At 43.4% G+C, this 14,571-nt stretch overlaps 1 protein-coding gene across 2 annotated transcripts in view; it reads right to left on the bottom strand.

Moving 5' to 3' along the window:
• Positions 1-899: 899 nt before the first annotated feature.
• Positions 900-14,571, bottom strand: part of BPIFC (BPI fold containing family C) — a 60,054-nt gene continuing 46,382 nt past the window's right edge. For both annotated transcript variants that reach the window (XM_055329234.1, XM_055329233.1), the window contains 4 exons: positions 6,762-6,804; positions 3,765-3,828; positions 2,927-3,003; positions 900-1,501 (listed from right to left, as the gene is read on the bottom strand). In XM_055329234.1, the coding sequence (XP_055185209.1) occupies positions 1,379-1,501; positions 2,927-3,003; positions 3,765-3,828; positions 6,762-6,804 (307 nt within the window). In that variant the 3' untranslated portion in view covers positions 900-1,378. The remainder of the gene's footprint in view (positions 1,502-2,926; positions 3,004-3,764; positions 3,829-6,761; positions 6,805-14,571) is intronic.

Genomic DNA, 14,571 nt, shown 5'->3' with positions numbered 1-14,571 from the left:
GGGCCCTGTGCTCACGCTCTTTATGCGCACGTGTCTTGCTCACACTAGAAGGGGATTTTTACGTGCTTGTTGCGGCCTCCAGTCCTTCCTCATGCAAATTGCGGCGACTTTGGAATTGGGAAGACTTGGATTCAGATTCTACCTCTGCCTTGCACGCAGAGGCTGCTTTACCAGCCCCGTAGGGTTCATCCCTCGTCACCTCTGTTCCCTCGTCTGTGAAATGGGACCACAGTTCTTCCGAGTGTCTGTGGGCATTGAGTGAGTGGCAGTGTGGAGCCACCAGTGCGGGGCTTGGCCCTGCAGGAACCGGCCGTCTTCCACTCGCTCCTAGATTGTCAGCTCCGGGGAGATGAAGCGGTGGGTTCTAGTCATTCTTACCTTATCCATGTGGGTTCCCCTTTCCTCCTCTTCTGATCCCATTTCACCCCAATGATTAGGTATATCGCCAACTACAAATGATCTAGGCTTAGGACTCTGCGCTGTCGTTTCATTTCATCTGGGAGGGAAAATCCTAAAACTTAAAGAAGTGGTATGACTTCCAGAGCTTCCTGTGACCGCTATTTCTTACCAGAAACATCCAAGAGACAGGGTGTTCCTTTTTAAATCGAGCCTTGAAGTCTGCACACCCTCACTTTTTGTCAACTTGATTAAAGATGCTAAATTGGGCAGCCCAGGTGGCTCAGCGGTTTAGTGCCACCTTCGGCCCAGGTCCTGGTCCCTGCTTCTCCCTCTGCCTGTGTCTCTGCCTCTCTCTCTCTCTCTCTCTCTCTCTCTCTCTGAGTCTGTCATGAATAAATAAATGAAAAATCTTAAAAAAAAATAAAGATGCTAAATTCTCTCATCTTTATTTTATTAAAAAAAAATCCAGGGCAGATAAGTTTTCAAATAAAAAGACAAGGTTGGCATTGATAGAAAACAAGTTTAATTAAATACAAGGGGCAGTAGCTGTAAATATAAAACATAAAATCCAAAAAGCAGGGAAGTGGGGGAAACCCTGGGTTGCTAGGAGATCTAAAGGGAGTTCCTCCAGAAACATTCATGCAAACCTGTATTCAGAGTTTCTCCTGCACCTGTTCAGAGGCATATGCCTCACTCTTGGCCCCGGCACCTTATAAACACAGGAAACACACAATGTGCATCTGAACACAAACACACGTTGAAACACCCACCCCTCCACACACCCACAGACACACACCCTGATTTAGCTCTTTAATTCAGTTTGCCTCCCTCTGTCCCCAAGGGTTTGAGAAAGAAAACTGTCAACCGAAGCACTTCACAAGAGCTTTACAATCCAGTGTCTACTGTCTTCCCCTCCTGGGCTTCGGCAGCTGTGGGATTAAGGGCCATTTACTTCCTGGAGTGGATGCCAAATAGGCAGTCAGGCGGCTGGCTTCCCCCTCCACTGTCCACTCATGAGACTCAGACCTTCCCAACCATGGAAACTTGGCTGCTGCTTTAAGGATGTTTCATACTTCAGGTCAGTGGAAATCAAAAGGAAACCCTGAAAAGGAGGCAATGGTGAAGACAATGTCATTACCAGGTCCTCCTGTGTCATACCGCACCCCCCCCCCCGCTGTCCTCTTGTGAGTGCCTTAGACATAGGGACAAGACACTTGGGATTATGGTCTCCTTATGTGACTTAAGCAGCTATGGAAGGGGAGGTAGAGAGGGAAGCAGGAGGGCAGGATAGTGTATGAGATCTGAGAATTTCATCAGAATCTTACTTCCTGGGGCACCTTGGTGGCTCAGTGGTTGAGCATCTGCCTTTGGCTCAGGTTGTGATCCCAGGGTCCTGAGATCCAGTCCTGTATCAGGCTCTCCTGCAGGGAGCCTGCTTCTCCCTCTGCCTATGTCTTTGCCTCTGTGTGCCTCTCATGAATAAATAAATAAAATCTAAAAAAAAAAAAAAGAATCTTACTTCCTCTACCCTTTCCCCCCTAAAAAAGCACCAAAATGGGGGAAAAAGGTGTTCTGGAGTTTGTTGATAATGATTAATGAGGAAACAGCTCACAACAGATCCCTGAACCTCAAGGAGAGTCCTTTGGTTCAAGCAAAGTTTCACTGAGAGAATCAGAAGAGCCGGTCAAGTCTCAGCCAGGCCTCGGTATTCTCATTTGTAAAATGGGACTGCTAATCCCAGCCTTGCAGGTTGTTTTGTGGAATGCATGAAATAGAACACCACAATGCACCTTCTCATAGTGTGGTGTGAATAAGCCGGTGTGAATAAGCCTGGCTGCAAAGGGACTTGGTCTGATTTTTATTTTATTTTATTTTATTTTTTTATTTAATTTTTTTTTTTTATTTATGATAGTCACATAGAGAGAGAAAGAGAGGCAGAGACATAGGCAGAGGGATAAGCAGGCTCCATGCACTGGGAACCCAACGTGGGATTCGATCCCCGGTCTCCAAGATCACGCCCTGGGCCAAAGGCAGGCGCTAAACCACTGTGCCACCCAGGAATCCCTGGTCTGATTTTTAAACTCAAGTTTAAATGCTTTTCATTGTTGATGGCAAGCTTTTTTTTTTTAAAAGATTTACTTATTTTAGGGAGAGAGAGAGAGAGAAAGAGAGAGAGAGAGAGAGAGAGAGAGCAGACCGAGGGAGTGAGAACAAGAGTAGGGGGAGAGGGGCAGAGGGAGAAGGAGCAGAAGACTCCCAACTGAGCAGGGAGTCCAACGATGATATAGGACTCAATCCCAGGACCCTGAGATCATGACATGAGCTGAAGGCAGATGCATAACCCACTGAGCCACCCAGGTGCCCTGACTGTAAGCTTTAAGAGCTAAATCTTTTGCCTATAAAATTCTTGGGCTGGAAAAACACAAAGGAGAACAAAGTGGCATTAAACAGAGTAAGCAAAATAGGATGAGGCTTACTGTACTATGAAAAGAAATGGGGGCAGTGAAGAGAATATTCACATTCTTACCTCAAAAACTTCAACATCTGAATTGACAAATGAGATTTTGTGTGGGTTGGGCAGGGGAATTCCTTGCTGCAATTTTGCTAAAATACAGAACAGAATGTAAGATAACTAGGCACAGACACAGAAGTTTTGGCAAACTTTTTGTTTAGTAAAAGGTGAATAAGCAGCTTTTAAATAATCTATCTTTTCCTTCTTCCCGATTCTGTATTTTCATTCTATTTTCCTTACATTTTCCTGGTATAAATGCTTACTTTGTTAATGAAGTGCTTAATAAAAATGCACAAGCAATTAGGTGCATTTGGATAGTAGAAAAATGCTGGCAACTTGTCCAGTTTATATTTTGAAAACATCCTTATTAGTGGGTCTGAGAACATTTTATTCTCTGATACAAAATGTATTTTAACGAAGCCAAACTCAGGATGCTGTAGTTTGTGAACAACTGTATGAAGAGAGAGGACCTAGAATTGTCTTTCATTAAATCTGTCTATCCAGATGGTGGTCTGTGCGTAAGAACCACAGAGATGTCTTCTGGGGAGATTAATCTCATTTCTGGCAGACCTGAAGGAGATTCTTTTACTGCCTCAGGAGAGCGGTTTCAATCTCCTTAACTCAACCAGAGTTTAGCCATTCTTTCTGAGTTCTGTGGGTAGTGTTACTAACAAGTCTTGGACCTGGAGTAACTAATTTTTCAACCACCTCACTGATGGTACAAACTCTGTAAATTCTGGCATCGGCCTAGATTCACACAATCATATGCTAGAAGTACAGGCTTTGGGGTGGAAAAACAATCCTCAACATTTAGCTAATGTCAGAGTCACATGTTTCCCAAGAATCCCCTTACCGTTGGCCAGTGGGAGGATTCCAAAGTGGAGAATGGAGGACAGAATATTCTCAAACCTCAAGACCTAAAACGAAAGGGGATACTAAATCAGTTGCCAAGTCAGGGCCTTTGAAAGTACCGTGCCTGGTCTGGTCGTGCACTTTCCCAGACCTAATCATGACACAGGGCAATAATAAGAATCTCCTCATAGAGATAGTCTAGATTTCCAGACACTGAATGCTATTTTCCGGGAAACCATATTACACAGTTTCCCAATCTTTTTTCCTCTTTGAGGATGGACATTTCTACTCTCCTGTATGGTGGATCATGGTGACAACAGATGCAGAGGGACCACATGGTGCCAGCAAACATGGCAGCTTAGATATCTACTAAGACAATATAAATGATTACTAAGTATTCCAGTTAGTGGTCTTTCCTTACTTGAGGTCCTTTGTATTATGTGATGCTCTATAGTTAACAGTATCACCAGAATGTCCAATTTATCTTGAATAAAGTTGTTAAAGTTTAGCAAAGTGTTAGTTCCTGGAGAGATTCAGGTATTAAAAATAAATGGACTATAGGGCACCTGCGTGGCTCAGTCAGTTGAGCACCTGACTTTTGCTTTTGGTTTAGTCACAATTCCGGGGTCATGGTCTCAGGGTCATAGGATTGGCAGGGTCAGGTGCCTTGCTCAGTGCAGAGTCTGCTGGAGACTCTCTCTCTCTCCACCCCCCTCCCTGCTCCTCCCCTCTATATGCATGTGTGTGAGTGAGCTGTCTCTCTCATAAATAAAATATTAAAAAAATAAATGGACTATGATGAATATCAATTCACTCAGTGAATATATTTTGAATATCCTACATGCTTAGCAAAGCTTTGCAGCTTAGCAAGGAGGACTCTGAAGCTGACTTCCTAGGTTTAGCTCTTGTTTTTACCACTTCTGTGATGTTGGGAAAGTTCTTTAACCTCTGTGTGCCTCAGTTTCCTCTACTGTAAAATGAAAATAACAGCACTAATGTCATAGAGTTGGTCTCAGGATTAAACAAGTTAATATTATGTTAAATGCCCAGTATATACCACTGTCATTTTTTTTTCTTCCAGAAATGTCATTATTAGCACTCCCTGTTGTTGATACTAAGCAGTTTCTTTGGGTCTTCCTGGAAGACTTGGACTTACTTCGCCCCTCTAGGCTCAGGAAATATTATTTCTCATAAATATTATTTATGAGAAAGTCAGCTAGGTGTCTCATTGATTATAGTCTGTCATCCATCAAATGGCTATGCCTGGAGGTGCTAACTAAATGTCAATATCTGGCATGAAAGATGTAACTTATTTTCCAGCTTGTTGACACTAATGCCCTGTTCCTAATCTTCCCATCTTCTTTAAAATTAAAGAAATAAACATCTTGTTTGGTCTCCTGGATAAATTCTTGGGTTTCCTCGCTCTTTTCCTCAAATCTATTCCTCTCTTAATAGCTGCCTCTGTTGAACACGGTAATAAATTCGGTACTTATCATGTCCCAGTACTGCCTGTGAGAGATCAAGTGACCTGACCAAGGCCATACAGTCAGTAGGTGGGAGTTCACTCTTGCAGTTTGACCTCAGAGTTTGTATATGTTACCATTATGCTATGCTGTCCCTTGACATAGAGGTGGCAATAACTGAAATTAACTTTTATAATAATAATGGCCATCATTTATTTAATACCTACCATGTATTCAATGTGCTAAATGAATTTCACACCTAATTCCAGCTAATCATCTCAACAACCCCAAGACTGTAATCCCCAGCTACTTACACTGGCCATTCTCTTGGTTGGATTTATCTTTCTCTGTAATATTTTTCAGCATATAATATATATTTGCTTGTTGTCTTCCACCCTTCACCTATCTCACACATATCCACACATACATGTGCGCGCGCGCGCACACACACACACACACACACACACACACACACACACCAGAATAGGAGTGCCCAACAGCAGCACTATTGAAATTTTGGGATGGATCCTTCTTTGCTGTGGGGTTGTCTTGTGCACTGTGGGATGGTAAGCAGCATCCTTGGTCTCTATCCACTAAGTGCCTATAACACCTCTCAGAATGTGACAACCAAAAATGTTTTCAGACACTGCCAAATGTTCCTGGGGGCAAAGCTGGCTCTAGGTGAGAGCCACTGCTCTGGAATATAAGTGCCAGAAGGGTAGGGACACCAATAAGTGATTTGGCTGATCTTCCTGTAGTTTGTGGGGAGGGGTTTGTTTCCAAGTCACTGTTGGGATATGCTATTCCAATCAGGAGGTCACTAGGCTGGGGCCCCCGGAAAGGTATCTGCACAACCAGGCTTGATGCGATTTTAGGAGATGGCTTATTAAGGCTTCAACGAACAAACTTAATGATGGCCTTAATAATTTACAGATAGCCTTATCCTTTGGGAGTCCAGATCTTATATTTAACTCTTGAAGATTCCTTTTCCAAAAAATGAAATCTCCCTGAAAATGCCTGTTTTCCCTCCAATATTACATAGGTCCTAGTTTTTTTTTTTAAAGTCTCTTTTTTTAATTTTTATTTTATTTTATTTATTTATGATAGGCACACAGTGAGAGAGAGAGAGAGGCAGAGACATAGGCAGAGGGAGAAGCAGGCTCCATGCACCGGGAGCCTGATGTGGGATTCGATCCCGGGTCTCCAGGATCGCGCCCTGGGCCAAAGGCAGGCGCTAAACCGCTGCGCCACCCAGGGATCCCCAGGTCCTAGTTTTTAAAAAAATTCTTGTAAAAGTCTTTCTGAATAGAGAAGAGTGAATTGGAGAGTTGCTGTCCTGCTTAAAAGTTAATGGAGTTGGTGGACAAGAAGTTACACAAGGAGTTTTAAAGTTAAAACCTAAAAAAAAAATAAAGTTAAAACCTACACTCATGGAGAAACCAAGTATTTAGAGGCTTAGGAAATAGTCATCCAGCTACTATAGAGGAAAATTATCATTTTTCCCTTGACAGGGAACTCTGAGCTCTGATTCCTACCTCAATATTGCTGCGACTGGACTCTGGCAAAGAGAGGCGGAATCTGAAACAAAACAAAACAACAAACATCAACAGGAATAGTTTAAAGGGTGGAAGATTTAAAAACAACCATCTCAATAGAAAGGAACAAAAGGAAAGAGGATTTTTTTTAAAGGTCCATAAGCCACTATTTTAAAAAACCACACAGACTGGTAAGGATATAGATTTCCACTATGACTTTACCCTGACATTTGCTGCTTAAGAAGTGGAGCTTCCTAACAGAAGGCTTGGATTCCTAACCAGGATGGGTTCCCCATGTGCATTTGCTATATGGAACTTACTGTTGGCAACCTGATTGCAGAAGAACCTTCAGAAACAGTTTTCAGCCTCCAGCCATATCACCCTGAGCGTGCCCAGTCTCATCTGATCACCAAAGCTAAGCAGGGTGGGGCTTGGTTAGCACTTAGATGGGAGAAATAGTCTACAAGTCTTCTTGGTCTGAGCTCCCAGAATACACACCTGATTTTTCATGCATTGTTATAATAAGATGAAGCACTTGTAATTAACAGGGAGGATCCCTTCACTTCACAGATGGGGAAACAGGTCCAATTAATTTAGGACCAGAACTCAGATCTCTTGATGCTCATCCCAAACCTTCCTTCTACTGTAGGATCTTGCCTCACCTTGCTTTCCCCCTTAGCTTTCCATGGCTCACTTTTGCCAGGTGAAGAGTCTTACTTCTTTATTTGCCTTCTAATGGTTCCTCATCTCCAATCTTGGTCTTCCCCAGTCTGTCCTCCATATCATTCCCAGGTGAGCTAAATGACAAGCATGTCTGATGAGGACTCACTCCTGTTCAAAGTTATTCAATGGCTTGAGTCCAAGTGACTTATATGGCACACAAACCTTTCTGTATTCTGGTTCCCAGCTGCCTGTCTGCTCTTGCTTCTTTTCATTCTCTACCTTGAATTTTATACTCAAAAACTGCTTAGTTCTATGCTGTTTTATTTATTATTTTATTTTTAAAAAATATTTTTATTTATTTATTCTTAAGAGACACACAGAGAGGCTGAGACTCAGGCAGAGGGAGAAGCAGGCTCCTTGCAGGGAGCCTGATGTAGGGCTTAATCCCTGGACCCAAGATCTAGATTCATGCCCTGAGCCAAAGGCAGACACTCAACTACTGAGCTACCCAAGTGCCCCTATCTTATTTTCTTGAATAGGCTCCACATCCAGCATGAAGCCCAAAGCAAGGCTTGAACCCACAACCCTGAGATGGAGACCTGAACTGAGATCAAGAGTCGGCACTTAACTGATTGGGCCATCCAGGCACTCCTATGCTGTTTTATTAACCAGGCACTATAGGGACGCCTGGGTGGCTCAGCAGTTGACTGTCTGCCTTCAGTTCAGGTCATGATCCCAGGGTCCTGGGATCAAGTCCTGCATGGGGCTCCCGTGAGGAACTTGCTTTTCTCTCTGTGTCTCTCATGAATAAGTAAAAATCTTTTAAAAAAAGGTCAGGCACTATATATCAGAGGTTAAAAAATGGCTTCAAAACTAAAATCCTGAAAAATTAAAATTAACACATGCCCATAACAAGTAACATCATGGTGACTAGTCACTTTAACTCAACTCCACTGGTGGTTAAATTTACATTATATTTAATGTGGAATGTATTTGAATATATGCAATATATTTGGGGCTGGATTCTCCAAAATTAGAGTGGATAAGGTCATAAAGATCTTAAAACAACTGTAAAATTTTCCTTGAATATTCCATGATACTTCTGGCCTCTGTGTTTTTTGTTTATGCTGCTCTCTCTTTCTGAAATTGTTCCTCCCTTTTCTTGTTGACTGGTTAACTTTTTAAAATTGTTTAAGATTTAACTCAGGTGTTAACCTCTTTCTGTTATTACATTTTTTAGATTTTTTTTATTTATTTATGATAGTCACAGAGAGAGAGAGAGAGAGAGAGGCAGAGACACAGGCAGAGGGAGAAGCAGGCTCCATGCACCGGGAGCCCGATGTGGGATTCGATCCCAGGTCTCCAGGATCGCACCCTGGGCCAAAGGCAGGCGCCAAACCGCTGCGCCACCCAGGGATCCCTCTGTTATTACATTTAAGGAGGAGACAGATATTAATGGGAGAGGTAAGTTTGCTTACTATCAGTCAATATCATGTTAATATGAATTGAGTTTTGAGACTGCTTTAAAGCGATAAGCAAGAGTAAAAACCATAAAGAGTTAAATCTGACAAAGATCAGAGATGGCACCAGTGGCATTGTGGCTCAAACTGAGTCAGAATCGAGGACCAGAATCTTTAGGATATCTTTAAAGGAAGTAAACTGGGCACCGAGGTGGCTCAGTGATTGAGCATCTACCTTCCTGTGGAGAGCCTGCTTCTCCCTCTTCTGCCTGTGTCTATGCCTCTCTGTGTCTCTCATGAATAAATAAATAAAACCTTTTAAAAAAATAAAGGAAGTAAGCTGAGCAGCTGAACAAACACTTGAAGTCACTGCTGAGGGGGATGCTTCCCCTTGGCCACACTCCCTTTTATGATGGGCAACCCAAGCCAAGTTAGAAATTCTGGCAGAGCAAAGAGCACTCTCTGTCCTCATTTTGAAAAACACTCAAGTGCAACTCTGCCCACTGGGTGGCGACTGAATTCAGTCTTTTCATTCTCAAACCGAGCCCCCCAATCTGTTTCCTTTTTTTTTAATTTTTTATTTATTTATGAGAGAGAGAGGCAGAGACAGAAGCAGGCTCCATGCACCAGGAGCCCGATGTGGGATTCGATCCCGGGTCTCCAGGATCGCGCCCTGGGCCAAAGGCAGGCGCCAAACCGCTGCGCCACCCAGGGATCCTCCCCAATCTGTTTCTTAATGCACTACTGCTACAAACTTTATTACAGAACCACAAAGTTGTTGGGGAGAAAGGGGCTCAAGTAGTCCTACCTTGCAGACATATGTGAGTATAGCTTATTTAAAAAGTTTTGGAGGAGGGATCCCTGGGTGGCGCAGCGGCTTGGCGCCTGCCTTTGGCCCAGGGCGCGATCCTGGAGACCTGGGATCGAATCCCACGTCAGGCTCCTGGTGCATGGAGCCTGCTTCTCCCTCTGCCTGTGTCTCTGCCTCTCTCTCTCTCTCTGTATGACTATCGTAAATAAATAAAAAAAAAATAAAAAAAATAAAAAGTTTTGGAGGGGATCCCTGGGTGGTGCAGCGGTTTAGCGCCTGCCTTTGGCCCAGGGCGCGATCCTGGAGACCCGGGATCGAATCCCACGTCGGGCTCCCGGTGCATGGAGCCTGCTTCTCCCTCTGCCTGTGTCTCTGCCTCTCTCTCTCTCTCTCTCTCTCTCTCTCTCTCTCTCACTGTGTGCCTATCATAAATAAATAAAAATATAAAAAAAATAAAAAGTTTTGGAGAATATTTACTGCCCTGATTGAAACCCAGAGCAAAAATGCAAACAGTTTAGCATGTCAAATGATGGTGGGGTCATGATCCGGGTCCATATTGCAAATATGGCATAATGAAGTTCAAGTGGACCAAGGCACAGGCACTCACAATGCCATTCCTCCAACCCTGTGGCCATAGCAGACACTGAAAACCAATTCTCGCACTCAATATTATACAATAATTGTATATTTGCCCTCTGACTCGGAAGTCTATTGAGTCCAGAGCATGTCACATTTAGGCACTTAGTATTTATTCATTCAATCAATCATTCATCTGCCCAGAAGATACTTATCAAACACCTAATATATGTCAGCCCTGTGACGGGTTCTGGAGATAACGATTCTGAGTGAGACCAAACAACAGCCACTGCTCTCAGGTAGCTCAAAGCCTAATGGGGAGAGGCACACATTAATCAAGTAAGCCCACTGATGACGGTTTAATTACAGATTGAGATAAATGCTTCGAAGGAAAGAAAAAGTTCAGTAAGGCAAATAAGAGAGGAACCTGATCTAAATTGGCAGATGCAGGAAGGTTTCCAAGCTGGAATGTTTCTTTGAGCTGACATATGAAGGGTGAGCAAGAGTAAAAAGGCAAATTGGGATGGGGATCCTTGGGTGGCTCAGCGGTTTAGGGCCTGCCTTCGGCCCAGGGTGTGATCCTGGAGACCTGGGATTGAGTCCCATATCAGGCTCCCTGCATGGAGCCTGCTTCTCCCTCTGCCTGTGGCACTCTCCCTCTCTATTTAAGAGCAAGGAATCTATGGAGGGTTTCTAAAAAAAGGAGATGATGCCTGTGTTTTGTAAAGATCAGTCTGGCTGCAGTATGGAGAAAAGATAGGCAGACCAAGAGGTTTTCTAGGTGACCCTTCTACGCTCAGTAATGCTCTAGGCTATGTGAAGAATTTTAATTATAATTGTGATGGACAGACAGAAGCTGTATGTATAGGAATCAATTAGGGAACAATGCAAAGCAGCATGTATTTGGTGCTCCTTTGTGGGTTTACACAGCACACTGACTTACTGCAGGACCTTCTAAGAAGGTCCGAAAAAGTGAAGAAACCAGTGTGGGTTGGAGGTAGGAGTGTGAGTGTGTGTGTGTATAAGATTTGGGTGGGGGAGGGATCCCTGGGTGGCGCAGCGGTTTGGCGCCTGCCTTTGGCCCAGGGCGCGATCCTGGAGACCCGGGATTGAATCCCACATCGGGCTCCCGGTGCATGGAGCCTGCTTCTCCCTCTGCCTATGTCTCTGTGCCTCTCTCTCTCTCTCTCTCTGTGACTATCATAAATAAATAAAAATTAAAAAAAAAGAAAATTCTCTTAAAAAAAAGATTTGGGTGGGGGAGAATAAACTGCCCTTTGATAGAAGCACTCTGTACAGTACCATGTACAAGCACTCCACCATTTCCCTTAGGACTCAGTTTTTGCCTTTTAATCTGAGTGCTTCTCTCACCAGGCCATGGACCTGGAAGGTAGAAACAATTGCCTTTCTCTTTACTATCTGTATTAAGAACAGTATAGAGTACATAATAGGTGCTCAATAAATTGTCATTAATGAATTATAGATAAGTGAGCAGATAAAGGATGTGTGAGGAAGTGTTATTAGAATTGGGGTCACTCTGAGAGTGAGCCAGCCTAAAGCAGAATGTTCATTTTAGGGAGTTATGAGAGGTAAGACTGGCTTGCTTGGAAGGCAGTAGGAGAGCCTGACAAGCCCAGGCTGTGGATTTAATCCACGATGAAGCTTTTTTTTTTTTTTTAAGATTTATTTCTCTATCTTAGAGAGGGAGGGAGAGAGAGAATGAGCGGGAGGGGCAGAGGGAGAGAGAATCCCAAGTAGATTCTGCACTGAGCATGGAGCTTGATGTGGGGCTCAGTCTCACAACCATGAGATCACGACCAGAGCCAAAACCAGGAGAGTCAGATGCCTAGTCGACTGTGCCATCCAGGTACTCCCAACAATGAAAGGTTTTATTTTTATTTTTATTTTTTTTCAATGAAAGGTTTTAATGTGAGGAATGTGTTCAACCCACCCTGGTATTAAAGGACCCTCTTGATGAGGAAGAGTTCCTCAGTGTTTTATCTTCATTGCCTTCTACATTCTGGAAATTCCCCCAATAAATTTGGGAGAAGGCAAGGAAGTCATTTGGAGTTTCCTCCTCTGATGGCGGCCTCCCACGGTGGCATTCCTCTGCCCTGGCTTTCATAGTAGCTCAGAGGGAAGGTGGAGATGGTGGTTAGCCCAGGTGCTAAGCCTGTGTTCTGATGACTTGTCTAAAACATGGTTCTGACAAAAATTGAATCCATTCTTCCCAGACTGTTTTCCTTTCTGGGTATCTTTTCGGATGGCTCACATTGGGAAATGTTTATCTGCCCAAGCTGTGAGAATCGGGTGGTGATTCTATCTGCTTGTAGCCAGCTATCTTTGCATTCTCTGACCTGGGAGGGGGTGTAGTGTGTTTGTGTGTGTGTGTGTGTGTGTGTGTGTGTGTGTGCGCGCGCGCGCTTATGTTACTGGTGGGGGCACAGTTTAGGAGTGTCCAATGCTTCACTCGTAGCAATGTCAAAATTGTTCCAAAGTTCTAAATGGCCCAACAATTCTGTATATTTGATTGACTTGATCTTTGCATGCAATTAAGAAAAAGGGTTAGAATTTAGTCATCTATATGGCGACCAAAAAAAGGGTAAGTGTTGTTTAATTTGGTCTCAGAAATGTCTTCTATGTGAATCAACCTGCATTGGGGTTAACTCCCAATAGAACTGTGTTTGGAACAAAAGTCTCAGTTGTAGATAGACCAGTACGAATTGGTTTATGACGCTGAGAGCCAACTCTAAGGCCTTTTTAAGGCTGTCCTGACTTATCCTGTCTCTTGGGACCAATTTCTCCCTCTTATTTGGTCAAAATTTGATCCCAGAAGGGGAAAAAAGAGAATAAAACTCGACTGTTAGTAGTAACAAATATTTCTTGAGCACTGGTTATGTGGGGAACACTGCACTTTTCAGATATTACCTTGTCTACCCATACAACAGCTCTGTGGATAGGTGCTCTGTTTTGCTGATGAGGAAACTGATATTTAGGGAAATTGATTGACTTGCCCAGGGTCACACAGCTAGCAAATGACAGAGATGGAATTCAAAATTAGACATGCCTGACTACAGGGCTGTGCTCTTAATTAGACATAATCATAGAGGTCACGATGATTACTTGTACTCTCTGCTTCTACTTTCTTTATTTCTCCCTTCACTCTATTTCTCAATGCAGCTGTGTGGAAAGCTATGTGCTTTTTCTTCCACTGCAGGTCACCCACTGCCTGTGGATTCTCATCTTCTATCAAATCTTCACATTGAGAAAGGACAGGCTTTCTGCTTCAATTTTGTGAGTTCACACTCATGGGTTTCCTCTTCTGGGCAAGGAAGGATATTTACTGTCTAAATCTTCTTAGTTTTTGCTAGGCACCACATCAAAGACAGTGTAATGTCGTAAGTGAACATTCATGGCTGTGAAAACCACTCGTCCAGGTTCAAGTTCTGGTTCTGCCATTCAATAGCTCTGTGACATGAGCAAGTGATTTGACCTCTATAAACTGTAAAACAGGGATAATAAGCTATCTCCAGGTCTGTTCATTAAATCTACAGACACTGATTGAAGACCATGCCAGGTCCTAGAGATACTGGGTTGTGAGGTTTAAATAAAGTAATAAATGTGAAGTTCTTGGCACAGGACCAGTAGACAGTAAAGGCTCAATAATAAAGTAGTCATAAATAGTAGAACAAAAGGCAATTTCGATAATAGCCATCACTGGGTGGAAAACAGGGGAATGAGGGGTTTCCTGAACAGGGTTTTTCTGAATAGGAGAACTCTTGAAATGATCTTCCCCGGGCTGAGGCCAGCTCCTAATTTTAAATAATAGCCATAGCCAACCTTGAACACTTAACAAGCACTTTACATGTATTAACTCATGTATTCCTGACAATAACCCCCTGAAGTGGATTGTATTATATCCTCATTTTAGAGAGAAGGAAATGGAGGCCCAGAGAGGTTAAGTAACCTACCTGAGACCCCACAGCTAATTAACAGCAGGGTGGGGATCTGAACCAGCTAGTCTGACTCTAAAGCCTATGATCTCACTGCCTCTTTAAACTCACCACACTGGATTGGCCTTGATTTGTGTATCTGCTGCCTATGTAGCCAGCCTGGAGCAGCTCCAGAGACACATTCAGGCAGGGGATGTTTAGAAAGGTGTTTTGGGGGTTAGTATTCTGGGAGCCTGATTTGGTCTTCTCAGGGATGCCTCACTGATCCCCCCTTTACACCTTTACACCTTTACACCTCTTGGTGCTGTGTCTCTCTGACCTCACCCAAGACCGAATCAGGCCATCTG

The sequence above is a fragment of the Nyctereutes procyonoides genome, unplaced genomic scaffold, assembly GCF_905146905.1.
Source record: "Nyctereutes procyonoides isolate TBG_1078 unplaced genomic scaffold, NYPRO_anot_genome, whole genome shotgun sequence".
NCBI lineage: Eukaryota > Metazoa > Chordata > Mammalia > Carnivora > Canidae > Nyctereutes > Nyctereutes procyonoides.
The sequence above is the reverse complement of the archived record's forward strand: the minus strand, read 5'-3'. Positions and strand labels throughout refer to the sequence as shown.